The sequence below is a fragment of the Ailuropoda melanoleuca genome, chromosome 3, assembly GCF_002007445.2.
Source record: "Ailuropoda melanoleuca isolate Jingjing chromosome 3, ASM200744v2, whole genome shotgun sequence".
Classification (NCBI taxonomy): Eukaryota; Metazoa; Chordata; class Mammalia; order Carnivora; family Ursidae; genus Ailuropoda; species Ailuropoda melanoleuca.
The window spans coordinates 83,289,948-83,310,660 of NC_048220.1; the positions used below are offsets into that span (position 1 = coordinate 83,289,948).

Below are 20,713 nucleotides of genomic sequence, written 5' to 3' on the forward strand. Positions count from 1 at the left end.
CAAGGCAGAGACCACAGAGGAAGGAAGAGGCGGATGAGGAAAGGACAGCCAAGGGATGAGGCTGGGGAGGGTTGGGATACAAGGCATGAGGATGGGGAAGTTAGGGTGGTGTTGGTTCCCTGTTGCTTTTTTCAGATTCAAGCCCAACACATTCGTCTGACTTAGCTTTTCATCATTATCTGCCCTGCCCACCTCCTTGCCACCCTTCTTCAGGCGCCTGAAACACTCACTTGGACTCCACCTGGTCACCCAGTTCTTGGCCCTTTTCCATCTGCAAGTTCTTGCCCACCTTCCTCTCCTCCTGCCCCCATTAGCAAATCCTCTTATTCTATGTCTTAGATCCATTTCCACTTCTCTCCATCCCCCTGCCACCCTCTGGCCCCAGCCTGGGGGACTGCAGTGCAGCTGTGCAGGGTAACGCTGGTCCCAGGTCAGAGAATAAGAGGGGAAGTGGACAGTCCTTCTATGGCCTCATTATTTCTGTCCTCTTGGGAGACCATGTGTATTTTGGGAGTGCTGTCCCAGTTCCCAGCTCTGTCTCTAGACTCTGCAACAGTCCCCTCCCCCATCTGCCCACATCTGCATCAGCAGCCCCTTGCTTCCTGGTCTCTTCACTCCCCCAGAGATGAGATCCACAGCCTGCAATGCTCCCTGTAGTGTGGCCTCATCTGGTACCGTGTTCCCCTTACTCTGTGTATGTTCTGCCCAGATGGCCGGATTAGAATGCCTCAAATTCTCCCCACTCCTGCTTTCCAGACCTTTGCAGAGACTGTTCCTTCTCCCTGGGATGCTTTTCTTCCTGCTAATCACAAGGCCAAGTGCTCCCCTCCTTCACCCAAATATCACTTCCTCATGGAGCCCTTCTCTGAGTTGAGTCAGGACCAGTTACCATTGTAGATACTCAGAGCTGCAGACAACTGGCCTTGAGAGTCTGTGTTTAGTCAGCACTTTCCTGGGAGTTGGTTTAATGTCTCTCTCCACCTCTAGATTTTACCTCAGGACGGGAGCCTCGCTTCATCACGGGGTATACCCGATGAGTAGACTGGCACCTGGCTCTAGTAGGTGCTCAATAAATGCTTGTTGATTTACTGCGTCTTCTGTCCCCCGACGCACACACGTGCACACTCAGACCTCTGTCTGGTTAGCTCTTCATTCTTCTCAACCTGAGCACCTGGGTCACCTCCCCTGGAAGTATTCCTGACCCCTCACCCCGGCACCTGCTGCTCCTGGGCTTCATTCCTTTGTCTGTTTTTTAAATTCCCTCTGCTCCTCCTTCCCGACTCTTATCACCCTGCCCTTAGGGAGGTGTGCTAATGATTTTGTGTGTGTTCTCACAATGTGTGTTTTTTGTGTCATTTCTTTCGCAGATGGCTTTATGCATTAGAACTCAGTCCACTTCTTACCGTTGCCTGTCAGCACTAGGTTTCCGAGGTCCTTCCATGTGGCTTTGTCTGTTGGGTCCTCCACACGTGTTACCGATCCGTCTCCCAGTGATGGACTCCGGATTGTCTACAGCCCCGCCCCCAGCCTTCCCATGTAGTCATTTGTGAGGATTGAGAGTGAGGGTGTATAAACAGGGCAAAATGGCTAGATCATAGGGTGTGTGTTTACATAATTAGCTGAAAGGTCCCGGACGGCTCTGGGATGACTATACCTGCAGTCCAGAAGGGCCCCCCATGTTCCTGCCAGCACCTGGCATTCTCTATCTTTCTAACTTTTGTCAGTCTAATAGGTGCAAAATGAGAGCATCTCTTGGATTCGTCTTGAGTGTTAGGATCTTTTCACATGCTTGTTAGCCTCTGTGTATCATTGTCAGTCAATTACCTTGTGATAAGCTCTCTCTATTTGTATTTTGAGGTATGTCTTTTATTTTATTTATTTATTTATTTATTTGGCATATGTCTTTTTCTTGTAGATTTACAGTCCTATCTTAGTTATCGGTCCCTTGTCTCCCATGTTATCCTCAACACAGTGTGGGGGAATGTTGGTTTATAAGCAGATACCCTGAGCTTGTCCTTTTTTTTTTTTTTTTTTTTAGAGAGTGTGAGAGAGAGCAAGTTAGGGGGAAGGGCAGAGGGAGAGGGAGAGAAAATCTTAAGCAAGCTCCATGCCCACTGAAGAGCCGGATGTGGGACTCAATCTCATGACCCTGAAATCATGACCTGAGCTGAAATCAAGAGTTGGATGCTCAACCAACTTCACCCCCTAGGTGCCCCTCCTGAGCCTGTCCTTTAGGGCAGTGACAGTCCTGAGGCCTCCCTGGTTTTCCAGCTCCACCTCAGGACTGGAGCCTAGGTCAGAGGATGGGTTGGCCGTCCCTCTGTGGACTCTGTGGGCTCACCGCTGTGGTCCACTCAGGAGGCTACGTGTATGTTGCAGGGGCATTGTCCAGCTCCCAAAGGACTCGGGAGACTTCTTTGAGATCAGCTTGCCAGTCTGGGATTTGAATTTTGAGTTTGGGAAATTAAATTACTCAGTCTGGGATTTGAATTTTGAATTTGGGAAATTAAATTACTCATTCTGTGAACATCTACGGAGCACTTACTATGTGAAATGCCCATTGTAGACATTTGAGGTATGGCTGTGGACAGGACAGCCCCCTAGCTTCTCAGAGCTCACCTTCTAATGAGGTAGCAGCCACTAAAGAATGAACAAATAAGATAATTACGGAAGAAAACAAACAAAGGGCTAAAATATGGAATAACAGAGGGAGGACTTTAGCCAGGTTGGTCAGGAGAGGCCACTCTTAAGAGGTGACCTTTGTTCTGAGAGCCAGCCAGAAGAACCAGGGGACCCGTGTTCTAGGCACAGACCTGCAAGTGCAAAGGCCCTGAGGTTTGTGTGAACTTGGGGTGATGCAAAAAGAGAACGATGGTCACTGGGGCTGGAGACTAGATGGAGGAGGGGTAAGTGAGGGGTTTGGGGAGTGGGCAGGGGTCAGTTTGGGCTATGTCTGCTGGGCCTTGATTCCAGCCTGAGCTGGTGTGTGAAGCAGGCAGGAGGACAGTGTAGCTGCTTAGGAGAGCACTGGGCCCTAGAGGTTCTGAAACTGGCTCTGTGGCATCCTGAGGTTTGGGCCAGGCAGCCTTGGAAGCTGGTGTGTATGCAGAGGGGATACTTTTCTTCTGTGGTGTTTTTTCTTTACTTTACATTTTTAATTTTTGTAAACAAGTAATGCACATACCAGTACAAAACAAAAAGAAACAAAGGTTCCCCGCCCCTTACCTACCTAGTTCCCCTCCCCAGAAGCAACCATCGTGACCACTTGCCCACTGTTCCCGAGCAAATGCATCCCTGCAACCTCGGACACATATTTCACACGGGTGTGAACACAGTATGCACACTGCTTGTACCTCAGGTTTTCCTCTCAGCAGTGTAAGTTGGGGGGACTCCCCATCCGTGCACTCAGAGCAGCCCCTTTGTGAAGGCTCTAGGGCAGTCCTGTCAGTACACCGCTCTTTAAATTAATTAAAATAGGGGCACCTGGGTGGCTCAGTCAGTCGAGCGTCCAGCCCTTGGTCTCGGCTGGGGTTGTGGCCTCTCGGTCATGGGATCGTCCCTGAGTCGGGCTCTGAGTTCCACGCGCGTCTGCTGGAGATTCTCTCTCGCCCTCTCCCTCTGCCCCTCCCCCCCGCTCGTGTGCACATTCTCTCTCTAAGATGGATAAATCTTTAAAAAAATAATAAATGAACTAAAGTAAAATAATCAGTTCCTCAATTGCAGGAGCCACATTTGGCTAATGGCTACTGTCTTGGATAACACAGTTCTAGAACATTTCCATCAGTGCAGAAAGTTCTGTTGGGCAGTGCTGCTCTAGGGAGTTCCATGCTCTCCCTCATTTATTTTTTATTTTTTTAAAAGATTTTATTTATTCATTCGACAGAGAGACAGCCAGCGAGAGAGGGAACACAAGCAGGGGGAATGGGAGAGGAAGAAGTAGGCTCCCAGAACGCTGGGATCACGCCCTGAGCTGAAGGCAGAAGCTCAACGACTGAGCCACCCAGGCGCCCCTCCCTCATTTATTTTTCACCTGTCTTCAGGGGTTGCTTGGAAGGGGCCCACAGCCACTGGAGCAGAAGCTCGGCTGTGTGGGTGAAGCTCTCCTTTGCATATGCAGTGGGTCCCCCAGCAGTAATAATAATCTTGGTCCTCCAGGATCCAAGAGCCGTTTTTGTTTTAGAGGTTCTAGAGCCGTGGCTCTGATATGGGGCACTGTCTCAGCCCTGCCAGCTACTCCACCTCTCCTGGGCTTCTGTTGTTGAAGGAAAGGGCCTGTCTGGCTGAAAGCCACATTGTCACCCTTACCAAGTCATTCAGTTATCTGACAAGCTTTAAGGTGGCCTACTCTGCACTGGGCCTGAGTTCCCGGAGATGGAGCCTGAGACCACCCTGAGTGGGACAGAAAGGGACATAAACGGATCATACTAGTCGTACATAGAGGCAGGATGCCTCAGCTGTGTTGTGAGGTCAGCGTGGGCTTTCTGGAGGAGGGGGTACCTGAGCTGAGTCCTGAAGGGTACAAGGGTGACCTGGAGTTCGAGAGCTATGAGGAGCCCACAGCCATACCGTGTAGGGCCAGTCGGTGAAATCAGTAGGGCCATGTCAGGCTGGGCCCAAGTACCCACGCAAGAACATTAGCCTGGCACTGGGGGGCCCGGAAGGAGCGGGCGCTGTGGAATGTGAGCAGCCACGGGGTTGGAGAGGGTGTGGGGAAAGGCTGGGTGTGTTCAGCTGTTGGCAATTTCACGCCCCCTCCTTAGCCACTTCTTGGGGACAGGCCCCAGCCGTGGGGCCCAGGTGCCGACAAAGGTCAGATTTCCATAGCAGGAGAATACAAGGAGATTTCCTCCAGAGGGGAGCCATCTCCCCTCAGAGAGAGATGCAGCTGCCTCGAACACATACTCTGGGATTAGGCTAAATCCTATAGCAGGTGGAGGAGTGGGAGGAGAGGCTCCCAGTTAGGGAGCCAGAGTGTGGGAAGGGGTAGGCAGTGGCCGGCCTAGGGTGCACATCTGAGTGTGTCTGTACCTGGGAATGGGTCTCTTTATTTTCCTTCAGTGCTATACTGTGCCTTAGTTCTGCCAGGTGAGGCCCCGGATTTCAGGGGCAGGACCAGTAATTGATAAATTGGATCAAGGGCTATACAAGTAGGAAGGGGGGGGAGCGTGCAAGAAGACTCAGAAAAATGGGGGCAGTTTCCCCTGAGGAGCAGAGAGAGGGGGTACACGGGGTGGTTTTTTTTATTGAAAATCTTTTGTGCCATTGGAATTTTGGTTTAAATTGCTTAAACTGTGGGGGCGCCTGGGTGGCACAGCAGTTAAGCATCTGCCTCCGGCTCAGGGCGTGATCCTGGCGTTATGGGATCGAGCCCCACATCAGGCTCCTCCACTATGAGCCTGCTTCTTCCTCTCCCATTCCCCCTGCTTGTGTTCCCTCTCTCGCTGGCTGTCTCTATCTCTGTCGAATAAATAAAATAAAATCTTTTAAAAAATAAATAAATAAATTGCTTAAACTGTGAATGCCTCTTTAAAACCGTGGTTTCCAGGGGCATCTGGCTGGCTTAGGTGGTAGAACATGTGACCCTTGATCTCGAGGTTGTGAATTTAAGCCCCATGTTTAGTGTAGAGATTACTTTAAAAAAATAAAAATCTTAAAAAAAAAATAAATAGGGGTGCCTGGGTGGCTCACTCAATTAAGTGTCCAACTCTTGATCTCAGCTCAGGTCTTGATCTCAGGATGGTGAGTTCAAGCCCTGCATTGGGCTCCACACTGTGTGCAGAGCCTACTTAAAAAAAATAAATAAGTAAAATAGGGGCGCCTGGGTGGCTCAGTCGGCTGGTCGTCCAACTCTTAGTTTTAGCTCAGGTTGTGATCTCTGGATCGTGCAGCTCCATGCTCAGGCGGCAGTCTACTTGAGATACTCCCTCTCCCTGCGCCTGTGCCCCTCCCCCATCACACGTGTGCTTTCTCCAGCAAATAAATAAATAAATAAATAAATAAATAAATAAATAAATAAATAAATAAAGAGAGAGAGAGAGTAAGAGAGAGCATGAGAGCAGGCTGAGGGGCAGAGGGAGAAGCAGGCTTCCCGCTGAGCAGGGAGCCCAATGCTGGACTCCATCCCAGGACCCCGGGATCATGACCTGAGCCGAAGGCAGACGCTTAACTGACTGAGCCACCCAGGCGCCCAATAAAATCTTCTTTTAAAAAATAAGTTACATAAATAAATAATAAAAAATAAAACCGTGGTTTCCAAAGTGTGGAGCTCCAGACCAGTGGCGTCTGCAGCCCCTGAGAACTTGTCAGAAATGCACATTTCCAGGCTTCACCTCAAACCTACAAAACTCAGACTTCTGGGGGTGGAGCCCAGCAACCCAGCCCTTCCAGGTGATTCTGATGTATGTTCAAGTTTCAGAACTACTGATTAAAAAACTATCAAAGCAGCGCTTGCTTCCTGGTGTTCGGTTTTGGGGAAGGAGACTATTGAGAGCAGCTCCTCTCTAGCCTCTGAACAGGGCCCAGCAGGAGGAGGATGCCTCTTGGAGAAATGAGGTTTGGGTGAGATCTACAGGGCAAGTAGGGTTTGGCCAGGTGTCAGTGGGGAAGAGTGTGCCCCAGGAAGTGTCCCGTGGGGGAGCAGCCCATGAGAAGCAGCAGGGCTGAAGGCCGTACGGCTGGAGCTCTGTGCTCGGCGTCGTGAATGTCCGCCCACCTGTGTACATGGACAGTCTATTGGCCCACGTCTCCTGCTTCGTGCAAACCCAGAGGCTTTCCTGGTTCCCGGAGCAGCAGGCAGCTGGGGCTCTGGGAATGAATGCTGCACGAGGACGGAACACCCACTCTCCCACTTGCCCCCATGTAACCTCAGGCCAGTTACTTCTTTCTTCTGAGCCTCCGTGTCCTCATCTGGGCAACAGGAACAAAAATGCTTTCCAGGAAGGGCTGCCATGAGGAGGGAATGAGATCATGGCAACCCGGCCCTGGAGGCCATTCCCTCCTAATCCCTGAGCAACAACAGCCATTGTTGACTGAGCACTTCCAACCGTTCTCTGAGACATGTCATCATTCCTGTGTTTCAGGCTCGAAGAGGGTAACTTTGGTCATAGCGTCTCCCACCTCTCCCCACCGTGCCACACTCATTGTGGACAACCTGACCTTCCCTCCCAGCGGCCTCCTGTTCCCTGGCTTGGACTTTCCAAATTGGGGCAGCTATCTATCTGTTGCTCCCACCAGAGCCCTGACTAATACACACACAGCCAGCAAGTGGCAGAGTCTGGAGGTGACCCAATGCTTTTTCTGCAAGCTCCCAAGGCCAGTATCACTGGCGAGGAGGCCACTCAGAACTGGCAGACCGAGGGGACCAAGCTCCAGATGCTGCCATGCCGTTCAGAGAGGCTTGGGGGAGGGGAGATGGAGCAGCAAAGCTTGCATGGGGGAATTAGCAGCATCTGTCTCATTCTGACTTGGGATGTCAGGAATGTGGCAAGCGTGTGCCTGCCAGGGATATTGGCAGGGAGGGGGCATAGGGTGGGTAGCTGAGCCCCTCCTGGCCCCCGAGACCTAGCAGGTACCATCTGCCCCTGTCACTCTGAGTGACCTGACTCTGGTCTCCCATGTGCACAGGGCCTGCCGGGAACCTGGGCTTGGGGGACGGGGGTTGGTCAACTCAGCACCTTCCTTAGTCCCCCATCCTTGTGACCTTGGGCCTGTCACATTCCATTTCTCCATCATTAAATTGGGAAGGCTGATCTTTGATGAGGCTGTGGTGGGAGACAGTGGTGGGTGACTGAGCCTAGCTCGGCAGTGGGCTCACAGGGGGGAAGTGGAAAAATGGGAGTTCTCATTCGTCATCCCGTCTGTATACACTACTCTAGCCTCCCAACCCTTTCCTCCCCCAGGTGGATTCTTAGGGACCTGCCTGTCCTGTGATGGACTGGGCTGGGCACAGTGACCTCCAGTGGGAGACTAGGTTTGGGAGGGGGGCTCAGTCAGAAGGAGAGTGCATCGGTGGGGGTGTGAAGAGACCCAGAGCAAGAAGAGAAGCATGGCCATGAGCTGCTGCTCAGTCTTCTAGGACAGCCCGGCCCTTCTGCCCCTATATGTATTTTCAGCTGCCACCCCTGGGAGGCCATGGGGCAATCCAGGTGGCCCTCACTAAGGGTCTGTCCTGTGCCAGGAGAGGACAGGAGGGAGCACCAGGCACTGGGTCAGGTACCTCCGCCCTGTGGTTCAGGGGCTGGAGAGCAGAAGTAAGTGCCTGGATGGCCCCCTGGGGAAGGTTCCAGGCTCAGAGCCCTGGGAAGCTGATCTCTCTGCTCCCCCCAGAGGGTGTTTGAGAACAGGGCCATGACAGCCTCTCCAGGGGAAGGCCAGGCAGGCAGGGACAGCTGCAGCCTAGCCGGGCGGCAACCAGCTGCTGCCCGGGAGACTGGCCAGGGTGGGGTGGGGTGGGGTGGGCACAGCCCCCACAAGCCCCCAGTCTGAGCAGCAGAGCGTGGGAGCGGGCAGCAGCCTCGAAGCTGGGCTTCAGGCTTTCACGCTGTGTTAACGGTCAGCTTGGTTAATGCTGAGCAGATGGGGGAGGGGTGCTGCCAGCTCCCTTGGGGACAGTCCCAGGGCAGGCACATGCACACGCATGTGCAGAGGGTCCAAGAGTTCCACCCAGCGGATGGTGCCATGTGGACTCCTCTGCCATTAGCGCTCATTCAGACCATCACGTACACAAGATGGTGCTACTAAGACAGACCAAGACAGAGGTGCACACAGGTTCCTGGGGGCGCCCTGAGGTAGCTGGAGGTGGATGCAAACCCAAGGCCTGGCACAGAGCCCTCCGTTTGTAGCACTCAGCAAAACTCCCAGCTTGGGGATCCCTCCACCCAGTTTCCCCTCCATCCACTGCAGGGAAGACACCAGGAACACAGAGGTTTATTTCAAAAAATAATTTATAAAAGGCCATTTGCTTCTGTGTTTTCGGCAGGCTTCCAGCTGCTCAGCTAGGAGCACAGGTACCAATGCTCTTTCCACAAGATGCTGGGACAACCAGCAAAGGGGAGGCAGGGGACACCGGGGGAAATGGGGTTTAGAGGCCCAAGACCTCTCTTGGTGCAAGGAAGCAGGGAGGTTTAGGACAGCTCAACAGCTAGGTCCAGCCAAAGCCCTGGATCAAGGACTGAGTGCTAAGGCCCTGGAGGCCAAGCAGAACCCTAACACTCAGGCCATTAGAACACTGGGGCCATGACTCTAAAGGCAAGGGCAGGGCCTTAAGACTGGGGTTGAAGTCTGGCTTGGGAACCCAGGCCAGAACAGGAAGCCTCATCTACGGACCCCAGGAACAAGAACGGACCTCCCCAAAGCAGAACTAGAGATCTGGGACAGTACCCTGCAGTTGGGGCCTGAGGCTGCCAAGGCCAAGCACTGCCAGGGTGCAGCTCAGCCGGGAGGCTGAAGGCGGCCGCCTGACTACACCACCTCGTGGCCCTGCTCATGTCTCCGCCCCCGGGAAGGAGAAGGAGCTGGGCCCCAGGGGCAGGGGGTCGTGGCAGAAGACAGAGTCATTGGAGGAGCAGCTGCTGGCGTCCCCGCCGGCAGGGGAGTAGGGTCCGAAGGTCAGGCGGAGGTCTAGGTACTATGGGGAACAGTACTGGTCAGTCCTGGTGGTCAGCTGGGGTGAGGGCCAGAGGGGAGTGGGCAGAGAGGGGTCATGGGACAAGAGGGGAGCGGTACCTCCTCGGAGACGGCCAGCAGGACCTTGTCCAGTGCCTCCACCAGCTGCTTGAACGTAGGCCTCTGAGAGGGTGCTGCGTGCCAGCACTCCCGCATCAGCCCGTACCTGGCAGAGGGGGTGCAGGGTCAGCTCTAGGGGCAGGGCTTGATGAGGGGTAGGTAGGACCACTCAGCGGAAGGGCACCGGAACTAGGCTCAGACCTCCCCTTGGGGCTGGGAGGAGATGGTGACGGTGAATTAGGAGTCTGGGCCCTGAGGCCAAGGTCAAAGCAGAGGATAAGGACCGTAAAGTGGGGGAGAGGAGGGTGAGGCCTCACAGCTCTGGGGGGCAGTTCGGGGGCCGGTCCATCCGATGCCCCTCCCGCAGCAGTGAGAATAGCTCCTCCACGGGGATGCCGGGGTACGGGGAGCCCCCGAGGGTGAAGATCTCCCACAGCAGGATCCCGAACGACCACCTAGAGGCAGGACCAGGGCTCAGCAAGGCACAGGTTTGCTCCCTACTCTAGGGCTGGGATGGGGGACCTCGCAGGCACAAGCCCCCATGGAGGGTAGGGATTGGAGTCTGGCCCCACTCAGGTCCTAGGGTTGTGTGACCTTGGGCAATTGCTTTGCCCTTTCTGTGGGGTAGGGCAATGACTGCTGGCAGATATTCCAGACCCCCAAGCCCCAGGACTCACACGTCACTCTGATGTGTGTAGACTCGGTCAAATAAGGCCTCAGGTGCCATCCACTTGACAGGCAGGCGGCCCTGGATGGGAGAGGTAGGGGTCTCGGCGCGGAGTCCCACGGGTCCCGGTACCCCCACCCCCCTTTCCGACTCCGCCCCGCCCCCTCACATTGCTGGTTTTCTTGTAGTAGTCAATGTGGTGGATGCCGCGGGCCAGCCCGAAGTCGGCGATCTTCATCGCATTGTCCTCTGTCACCAGTACGTTTCGGGCAGCCAGGTCCCGGTGGATGCACTGGGGGCAGGGCAGGGACTTCGTTTTATTAGGACACGTGGCTGGAGGCTGGGCACACTGTACTTCCCAGTGACCCTGGGGGAGGCCTCGTCCACTCGTTGAACAGATGAGGAAGTCAAGATTCAGAGAGGGGAGACTAAAGCTAACTTCAGGGCCCATACCCTCCCGCTCACACGGCCTCTTCCCTTGCGCCGTGAGTTAGGGCCTGTGAGAGGAAGGAATAGGGACATGCAGCGTCAACTGTGTATGGATGGGGGTACAGAAGGCTTTGGGGACATTTAGACAGGGCAATGGAATGGGGAGAGCGAGAGAAGGTGAGGACGTTCAATGGCAGGGGCAGGAAAGGGAAGAGACGGAGCAGTGACAATGGTCCAGAGTGCTGCCCACCGCCCATACCTTCCTCGACTCTAGATACTGCATGCCTCGGGCCACCTGGTAGGCGCAGGACACCAGGGCAGGGAAGGAAAGCGGCCCCTCACTGCTCCTCGGCCCGTCAGGGCTGAGGTCAGGGCCTGGGGGCCGCCGGGCCCGCAGGAACTCCCGCAGGTTTCCCTTGGCGGCACACTCCACAATCACATACAGGGGCCCTGTAGAGGGGAGAGGGGCCAGGGAGGCTGCTGAGGCTGGGGCTCCACACCCCCCCCATCCCTGCCCTTAGTCCCAGTCCAACCCACCTTCCTGAGTACAGACGCCCAGCAGATTGATAATGTTCTTGTGTCGGCCAATCAGCTTCATCACCTCCATCTCAGAGACCAGGTCTGCCAAGTCCTTGTCGGAGGCATTGTCTGCGGGGGGACAGCCAGGGTGATATACATGGGGGAGCTGCAGGGTCGGGGACAGGACATGGAGTGCTAGGCCTGGAGTCAGAAAGGTCTGGACCTGAATTCCCACTAGGCTGTGCGGCCTTTAAAAAGTCTGCTGACTTCTCTGAACCTCAGGACCCTCTTGTAGCAAACGGACAATGGGTCACACCCTGCCTCTCACGGCAGTCGCAAGGAAGCAACAAGATCAAGGGTCTACAAGAGGTGGGCCTATCCGTGAGTGGGACCAGGAAACAGGAGAACTCTGGACAGGAAGAAGCTCTATCTGGAGGTTTGGCATTAGTTCCTCAATGGGGTGAGAGCTCCCGGGGGCGGGAAGCAGGCTGGCGCCCTGAGGTCGGACAGGGGCCTGGTGTCCATCTGGCCTGAGAATTCAGGGAATCGTCAGTGGGGCGCAGCTAGGGGAGGCTGAGAAGAAGCTGCTCCAGATTCTCTTCAGAAGGCTGAGGACCAGGGGCTGGCTTGTGGCCCTGGGCCAATGACATACCCTCCCTGCCAGACCCCATGATGCATATTTCTCAATCCCTGCCTCCCAGAAAGTACCAGGTGGCCCCAGCTGTGCAGAGAGGAGGGGGCGGGGGAGCAGAGATGTGGTTTGGGCTGCTCTTGTAGTGGACAGGGGTTAGCAGTGATAGGCCCCCATGGTAGGTCCCAGGTATGTCCTATGCATTCTGGGGCTGGTGCTTGGGCTGTTTCCCCAGAATGGCGGACACAGGGAGACAGATCTGGGAAGGGTCCAGGGTGGGGGAGGCTGAAGGTGTGACTTGGGGGTACTCAGGAGGAATGAGGTGGAAGCCTGTGAGGCTGACAAGGTTGTTTGAGGCCAAGGCTGACATGGGGCCAGGGCTGAGTTGGGGGTCTGTGACCCAGTCACCCCAAATCCTTATAGTCATCATCATTCCAGCGGTTAAGATTTTATGTACCAGGCACTTTCCACGAACCTCAGGCCGGGAGGTAGGGACAATTATTTACCCCCAGGTGCCACGTGAGCACATAGGCTCAGACATGGCTTGCCAGCGTTGGTAGCGGAGTTGGGCCCTGGCCCAAGGGTGGGGTCCTGCAGCCCTTCTGGTCTAACTGGTAGCACCATGAGCCTCTTCTGTTAGTCCCAAGGCCACAGCACGTCCCCCAGGACCACCACTCACCCTTGAGCATCTTGACAGCCACGGTGCTGGCTTGGTCAGGCCGGGCGGGGTCCATGCCAAAGGCCTCCGCACGCACCACCTGCCCGAAGCAGCCCTCACCCAGCGGCTTCCCGAGCACCAGCCTGGAAATGAGAAAGCCGAGGCCTCAGCCATATGAACATCATTCCTGCCTGGAGCCCGCACCCCCATCCTCCCTCCACGCAGCATACCTGTCCCGGGGGAACTCCCACAGTGGGTCGAGAGGTAGGTCTAGACTCACAAGGCCAGCGAGCAAGGGAGGGCCACTGGAGGACAGACGGACACCCCGCACCAAGGAGGAGCTTGACTTGGCCGAAGAACCAGACTCCAGTGAGAACTGTAAGGTGGGTGACTCGGTCAGCCTGCTGGAGCTGAGCTGGGTTGGGAAGTGGGCCAAGAACTTCCCTTGGGGACACCATGAGGGGTGGGGAACAGCATGGTACCTGTCGGGCCAGAGGGAAGCGGGACAACTTCTGCACAGTGGTGGGCTGCCTGGGGTGCTGGCTGATGAGAACCTGCCCTCGGTACAGCCCAGCTAGCAGCAGGAGGACAACCAAAGCCAGAGAGCCGGACACGTACAGAATGATGTCCGTGTACCTGGCCTCAGGCGCTGCTGCTGTCCATGTGAGGTCCTCCTCTGCCCACAGACAGACACATATATAGACAGAAAACTGACCAGTCAGTGGTTAGGTGGCCAGCTCCACATCCTGTAACTCAGGCCTCACAGCTCCCAACACACACACCGGGACATGCACCAAGAAAGCTGCAGTTGTACCCATCCTGCACACCCCTACCCCAGGGCGTCACACGGCCATCCGTATGGACACGCACAGAAGCACTGCTACACGAGGGATCAAACACACAAATCCGCATGCCATGTCCCAAGCCCCATAGGCCAAGGGACACAGCCCGCCACTGGATCAGAGCAGGATTCCGGCAGCCTCTCCCGGCCCCCTCGAGTGCTCACCTGGCAGCACTGTGAGCCAGGCGGACTGGTAGGAGAGGCCAATGGAGTTGCCCGCCAGGCAGGTGTATTCGCCCGCATCCTCAGCTGACACGTTCCGAAGGTACAGGACCTCCACCTCTGAGCTATTGATGTCTGCTGTCTGGGGATGGGGGACATACTCAGGGGTCACAACAGGGCCGGGGGCCATATTGTGGCCAGGAAGGAAGCTGGGGACCGCCCCCCACCCCCAAACCCCATGGGAGAGCCGTAGGGTTCAGGAGCTGGTAGGGGCTGGACCTTCAGGACTTGCACGTAGGGGAAGCCGTCGGCCCCGAAACTGCTGCCGTTGATGACGATGTGCTTCAGCCACTGGATGTGGGGCTGGGCGTCGCTGTACACCTTACACAGCAGCTCCACATCGCTGCCTGCCACAGCTGTTGTGTTGGCCGGGAGCCCCGCCTGCAGGATGGGCCGGTGCGGGGACCGCTCTGGGGGCCGGGCCGGGCGGTCAACCCTGACCAGTGGTACCCACGGAAGCACCCTGGTCACCTGCCTCCAGGACTCCCCCCCCCACTCAGCTCAAGGGAGGGAACTTCCTGATACACAACTCAGACCTTGTCCGCCCCCTGCTTACCTTGCTGAAACCTTCCATAGCTCCCTACTGCCTTTAGGGTCAAGGACAACTTCAGAGTCTAGCGTTCAAAACCCTCCACGACATGGCTCCCCGCTTAAGTACCACACCCCAGGCACACACCTCCTCACAAATGCATTGTGTCCGTTACACCTCGGACCTTTATTCAGCCTGGGCCCTCTGCCTGGATGTCTCTCCCACTTTTTCTCTCAGCTGACCCCTGTTCCTCCAGGCGAACAATCCCCCCACCACCCCCGTGCTTCCCTCCCACCCACTGGGACACCGAGGGCAGTTTGAGCCATCTAAGCCTGAGGCCGCGTCACCTGCCAGACTGGGCGCTACCTGAGGGCAGTGTCAGGGCTCCCACCCGCACACCGCCTTGCCTGCCCGTCGCTCACCCAGCACGTCCAGCAGATAGCTATAGCGGAGGCTGCCCATCGAGTTCTCCACGAGGCAAGTGTATGTGCCACGGTCCGAGGGCACCACGCTTTCCATCACCAGGCTCCAGTGCTGGTGGCGCAGCTGGGGGCAGGGGAAGCGTCTATGAGTGGCCATGCACCTGTGCCCACCCCGGGGTCCAGGGCATGAAGAGGTCAGATCCTGCCCACAGGGGTCTTCTCAAGCTCTAGAGACCCTGGGGAGGCCAGGCCCAGGCCGAGACGTGTCTGAACCCTTGGTTTGAGCCTTTGAGTTTTAGCATGGCCTCTTCCTGGCTGTACCACCTTGAACCAGTTTTGCCGTCTCGGAGGGAGTCTCAGCTTCCCCACTGCAACCTGGAGCTGACCCTATAGGGTCCTCTCATGAGAATTAGCTGCTAACACTCCATACCTGCCAGTCAGTGAGCTTCCCACTTTACGAGGAAAGCTAAGGCTGAGAGATTAAGTCACTTGTGGGATGGTGGCAGAGTGGGGATTTGAATCGGAGCTGTCCCAGTCTACGGTCTAGTGCTCCTTCTAGGGCCCGCAGCGGCCTTCCTCATTAGAGAAGGAACGACTTCTAGGTATGAGCGGACCAATGGGGGAGTGAAAATGGAGGAGCAAACGATCTTGGAACCTGGAGACTCACCCGAATGCCTCCGATGCGATGCTCCCCGTGGAAGTCCTGTCCGTCCTTGAGCCAGCGGATGGTGGGTGTGGGGTTGCCTGCAGCTGGACAGCGGAACTTGACCGTGTTCCCAGCAGGCACTGCGTGCAGTTTCTTCTCCATGCGCTGAGGGTGTGTCCAGTAGGGAGCTGGAGGGGAGGGGAAAGGAGAACTTAGTGCCCCCAGGATGACCACCTGTTTCCACACAGGTGTCTTCTTTTCAGTGACCAGCCGGGAGGTAGGGAAATGAGTCCCTGACGACTCATACTGACCTTGCTGGGGGTAAATATGCCCGTTCAAGGGGCCCCCATGGGCCTTAGGGTCCTCATTACCATTGCTGGAGGTCGAGGAGTCTATGTCAGGGACAAAAAGAGATGTCTGAGGTCTAGGATGGGAGGGTCTCTCTCCCCAGGCACCCTTTAGCCCCTGCTAGACCCCCTTACCATCCACAACCAAGGTAACATTGTGCAGGACAAGCATGGAGCCTCGTGCCAGGCAGAGGTAGCAGCCGGCGTCCTCCGGTAGGAAGCTGGCGATCTCCAAGCGGCTCCTCCAGCCTCGTACCCGGCCAGCAGGTGGTAGGCGACTGCCCTCCTTGTACCAGTGGCCACCACGCTCAGCCCGCCCACAGCATAGCCGCACGGGCTGCCCGAGGGCCACGGTCAGCTCCTGCTCTTGCTGCTCCGGGCTGGGGGCCAGGCAGGGCTCTGTGGGCCAAGGGCAGAGGTCAGTGAGCCCCACAGCCCCAGCTGAGGGAGCCGCCTGTGTCTGGAGAACATGCTGCACAGGCAGGGCACAAGCATCCCTGGACACATGCCGGACACCCACGGCTCCTCAGCACGTACACATCCCTGGACACATGCTGGACACCCGCGGCTCCTCAGCACGTACACATCCCGTGCTACAGATGCGCTTGCGTAGCACACATGCTGGGCTGGACATGCCATCGCCACACGCACACGCACACATGCTATAGGTGCCACATACAGGGCACATGCCACACCTCCAGGCCACAGCATACTCACAGTGCATACACCGCATGTGCTGCTGGGCCTCCCAAACCACACACCTGGTGCACAGAACACACACACACACACACACACACACACACACACACACACGGCCAGGGGCTCACCACCAGCTCTGCAGCCCAGCTCAGGACCCTCCACCCTGCAAGGCCATTCCTCTCTTGTGGACACAGAGATAGGCGGACGCTTGCTGGGAGCCAGACACTGAGTCTCAATGGTGGGGCCCTGCCCTGCTGTCACCACCTCAGGGTCTGGGCCAGATCCTTTCCAGCTTTGCTCAGCTAGTAGCTTCCTCCAGGTGCCCACCCCTGCCACCCGCTCCCACCCTAAAGGCCATACCTAGCTCCATTTCCTCAGAGGCTTCAAGAGACAAAGCTGGAGCCCCAGGCACCTCCACCAGGACCCCCAGCAGGGCCAACAGCAGCCACATATCCTTCCTGCTGCTCACAGGGACCCAGGCCGGGCTTACCATCAACTGCCTTCCTGGAAAGGAGGGAGAAGAACTGCGATGCATGCACCTTTGGTAGTGCTATTCCCCTATTTTGCGGATAAAGAAACTGAGACCGGAAGTGGTCAGGAGACTTGTCCAACCCCCCCGCCCCCCACGCAGCAGCACGGCAGAGACTGGAAGCCACTCTGCTATTGCCAGAGCCCAGAGCTTCTTCCCAGTAGGTTGTGCGGGGGGTAGGGCTGGGCTTCCTGCTCTCCTCCGGTACTGCTGAGACCCTGGCACAAGTTCACAGAAAGGGCAGTTTGGGGATTCTTTCCTTGGAGGAAAGCAGAGAACGGAGACATATCTTCTGCTTGCTCTCAGCACACATAATTTATTTTTTGCTGAATAAATGAATTTATTGCTGAAGAACCAAAAAAACAAAAAAACAAAAAAAAAAAACACCACGAAATCTAATACAAGGCCAGACTTCAGCATCTGGGTGTTATCTGATCTGACCCACACTTCTAGCATTGCTGACATTTTCATGGCCAGCTTTGAATACCTTCAGTGGCAGGGCACTCACTCCTAACAAAGCAGCACATTCCATGGCGAGCAGAAGTTCTTCCTCACTCTGAACCAGAATGGCATGCCGGGAATACATCTGCTCTTTGTGTCCTCACAACTCCATTTGAGGCAACACGGGCTCTGTGTCCAGCAAAGCCAAGTTCAAATCCTGACTCTTACCAACTTGCAAGTCCCTGTCCCTCTCTGGGTGCTGTCCTCAGAGGACTGCTTTGGGGATAAAAGAGACCATATGGAGGGGCTGGGAACACAGAATGTTGGCATGTTCTCCCCCCCTCCCCGTGACTGTCACTCTGGGTCTGCCCTTGGCCAATTACCTCTGATTCTGGTGCGGTTCGTGTCAGGTATGAGGTACACACCCACACTACCCATATACCACCAAGGCTGTCTCCATCTCCCAAAAGGAGCACTCAAAACAGCATCAGCTGGGGCGGGGGAAGAGGTGACTGATGTCACAGGGGACTACTGGCTATTACCTGGGACTCCATAAATCGGGAGGCACTGGTGTCTCTGAATCTACTTGCCCAGGAAGCTCACTGCACCCTGTCTCTTCAGCCACTGCCCCCCTTCCAGCTCTGGCTCTGAGGTGGGGGGCACTTAGCTTGTCCTGACCAAAGCCATCATCTCCCCCTCCAACTGCTCCTTCCCTGGGTTGCCCCTGCAGCTGGGGCATCATCTCTCCCCATCCCACTCCACCCCTCCTCCACTTCCAGTCCTATCTGCCTCCTCAATCCTCCAGTCCTTCTCACCTCCCTTGCTTGGATCCAAGGCAGGCAATGGTCACCTCTAGCTTGGGCCTTTGCAAACATCTCTCTTGGCTCTCCAGACTCCACTCTCCAGCAGAGCTTTAGAAATTATAAGTATCTGCCATGTCACCACCCCAGATCCCCCAGCTTTCAAGCCCTTAATGGCTGCCCATGGCCAGCAGGATCCAATCCACAGTTTATCCCCCACTCTAGGCCTCCCTCCCTGCCCTTGTCAATATCTTTGGTTGCAGTCTGCTCCTTCAGCCTCTTCAGCACTAAAACCATTGGCTTTCAAAACTGGGCATGTCTTCTCTCTTGCACATACATACCTCTGTGTCCCCATTTCTCTTCTCCACCCCACTCAGATGCCACTGTTCCTGCACCCACCCCCAGCTTCCATTGCCCTCCTCCATAGAATCCCCCCACCCTGCTCTGTTCTGCAGGGAGAGCAGCCCTCTGGGTCCACAGCTCCAATTGGGAGAGGGGTGGGAGGCCTGGGGATTTTATTTCCATTCCTAGGCTGCCCTGACCTTGTAACCTCAGGACCCTTCCTAGGATCACACGCGGCCGCAGACAGACCAACCCACCGCCTTGCTCAGGGGCTGAAGGGCCTGACTCTGGCATCACACAGTCTTGGGTTCTCCTTCAGCCTCCCTCGCTCAAGCGCTGGGGGCCCCTGGGCAAATGACCGCACCTCTGGGATCCTCAGCTTTCTCATCTCTACTCGGGGCGCGCAGACGGTCCAGCAGCCGAGGGACCAGCGCGCTCTTCTTCCTCCACCCCTACCCGGCCACCCTGGGGGGAGGTGCGAGTCGGCAGGTCCAGAGGGGGAGCTGCAGAGACAGCCGGCCCGCCCCCGCCCGGGTGGGCAATGAGTAACCAGCTCCACCGCCAGGGTGCTCTTTGGACGGAGCGGGACAAAAGGCCCTGTGTGCGCTGCGGGTTACTGATTTACCGTCTCCTCCACCCCCCTTCCGAGAGGACGCCCAGGTCCCCAGGGCTGGGAGGTGGCAGCTCCCTGAGCCCCGCTGCCGCTCGCCCTCTGGCGGCGGGGAGCGCAGCCTGAGCCCGCAAGGGGACCCGGCTCACCGCAAGCCTCCGGGGTCCCGCTCCAGGCACAGAGTTCCCGGCTCACCTGGGTCCTCCGCGGCCCCGCTCCCAGCTCCGGCCAGTCCCGACACCCGCGCCCAGCGGGGACCGCAGACTCAGCCGGGGCGCTCCTCCGCCCCGGGCCAGAGAGCCAGGAATGCACCCGCGACAGCGGCGTGGCCGCGGGAGGCCCAGCGCCCCGCCCATCTCGGGCCCCGCCCCTCCTGGACCAGCTCTATCCTGACAGCGGCTTGGCGGGGGACAACCCAGCGCCCCGCCCACCTCCGGCCCGGCCCCTCCTGGACCAGCTCTATCAGGAGAACCACCACGCGGCGAGTAGCGAAGCGTCCCGCCCACCTGGAGACCAGTCCCCAAATCCAACAGAGCTGAGGGGCGCACTGGGTGAGCCCAATCCGGGGCCCCGCCCCAGCCCTCTACACGCCCCATCAGACTCCGCCTCTTTTGCCGCACCTAAACCAGGCTTCCAAGTTCTAGTTACTTGCATTATCCTCTGCTCTCTTCACCCCTTTAAGGGAGCAACACCCAGCAGTCCTGACCGGCCAGCCTCCACAGACCTTGGCCCAACCTGGCTACTCTGGTTTCCGTGCAATCACCATACAGTGGCTAGGAGATCCCCTCTGCCCCCAACCAGTCCCATCCATTCTCTACACAACATTTAGACTGATATTTGAAATACAAATCTTGAGGGGCGCCTGGCTGGCTCAGTCGGTGGAGTATGCGACTTTTGATTTTGGGGTTGTGAGTTTGAACCCCACGTTGGGTGTAGAGATTACTTAAAAATAAAATCTTTTTAAGAAAAGATGTTATTTATTTGGGGGGGGGCAGAGGGAGAGGGACAAGCAGACTCCCCGCTGAGCAGGGAGCCCAACGCCCGCTGGATCCAGGAGCCCTGAGATCATGACCTGAGCCAAGTTAGAAGCTTAACCAACTGAGCCACCCAAGCGCCCCTTAAAAATAGAATCTCAAAAAAAAAAAAAAGAAAGAAAGAAAAAGAAAAGAAAAATACAAATCTGAATGTATCCACTACCCCTTTAAACCTTTGTACTAGCTTCCCATAATGATACTTGGCATGACCTGGCCCCTGTCCACATCTCCACACAAATCCTTCATTTCTTTCCTTGCTCCCACTCTACCTCTGGGCCTTTGCACATATGGTTCGCTCTTCCTGGAACGATCGTTCCCCTCCAGGTCTGGTTGGTTCCATCTTATTCTTAGATGTCAGCTCACTGCCTCAGAGAAGCCCTCTGGACCTGCCAATTTCCTTTTAGATGCCTTCTGTCCTGTGAGCATGGAGAAAGAAGCAGGAAGTGAAGCGATTCAGAGCACAGATTTCAGGACTCACATCTCAACACTATCACACTTGGAGTAACCTTGGCAGGTTAGTCCATCTCTGTTTTTTCATTTTCTCATCAGTAAAGGAAGTATAATGAGAGTATCTTCCTCGCAAGCTTTTTGCAGAGTAAACATGTGTAAGCCTGTAGAACACTG

The 20,713-nt window shown here is 56.2% G+C and overlaps 1 protein-coding gene across 4 annotated transcripts; it reads right to left on the bottom strand.

Annotated features, from left to right (window-relative positions):
* Positions 1–8,956: 8,956 nt before the first annotated feature.
* FGFR4 (fibroblast growth factor receptor 4) lies at positions 8,957–20,502 on the bottom strand. 4 transcript variants are annotated; one of them, XM_034656678.1, is made up of 18 exons: positions 20,359–20,502; positions 16,694–16,837; positions 15,770–16,033; positions 15,599–15,679; positions 15,309–15,475; positions 14,642–14,765; positions 13,910–14,100; positions 13,634–13,772; positions 13,110–13,303; positions 12,858–13,003; positions 12,649–12,770; positions 11,357–11,467; positions 11,079–11,269; positions 10,560–10,682; positions 10,401–10,471; positions 10,041–10,178; positions 9,724–9,829; positions 8,957–9,625 (listed from the first exon to the last, which is right to left on the bottom strand). In XM_034656678.1, the coding sequence occupies exons 2-18, from the start codon at positions 16,824–16,826 to the stop codon at positions 9,482–9,484; spliced, it is 2,445 nt and encodes an 814-aa protein (XP_034512569.1). In that variant the 5' UTR covers positions 16,827–16,837; positions 20,359–20,502; the 3' UTR covers positions 8,957–9,481. The 4 variants fall into 4 exon arrangements, with proteins under 4 accessions (XP_034512569.1, XP_034512568.1, XP_002928189.3 ...); XM_034656677.1 differs by lacking the exon at positions 20,359–20,502 and adding an exon at positions 19,251–19,408 and having other exon boundaries at positions 16,694–16,833; XM_002928143.4 differs by lacking the exon at positions 20,359–20,502 and adding an exon at positions 19,251–19,388.
* Positions 20,503–20,713: the final 211 nt, after the last annotated feature.

What these genes read in the sequence shown, in the direction of transcription:
- FGFR4 (XM_034656678.1), bottom strand. Translation starts at nt 16,826, where the DNA reads ATGGTAAGCCCGGCCTGGGTCCCTGTGAGCAGCAGGAAGGATATGTGG. An exon ending in GGCTGTCAAGATGCTCAAGG is followed by an intron (nt 11,468 to 12,648) that starts GTGAGTGGTGGT and finishes GTCCCCCCGCAG; the next exon opens with ACAATGCCTCCGACAAGGAC. An exon ending in AGTATCTAGAGTCGAGGAAG is followed by an intron (nt 10,683 to 11,078) that starts GTATGGGCGGTG and finishes CCCTGCCCCCAG; the next exon opens with TGCATCCACCGGGACCTGGC.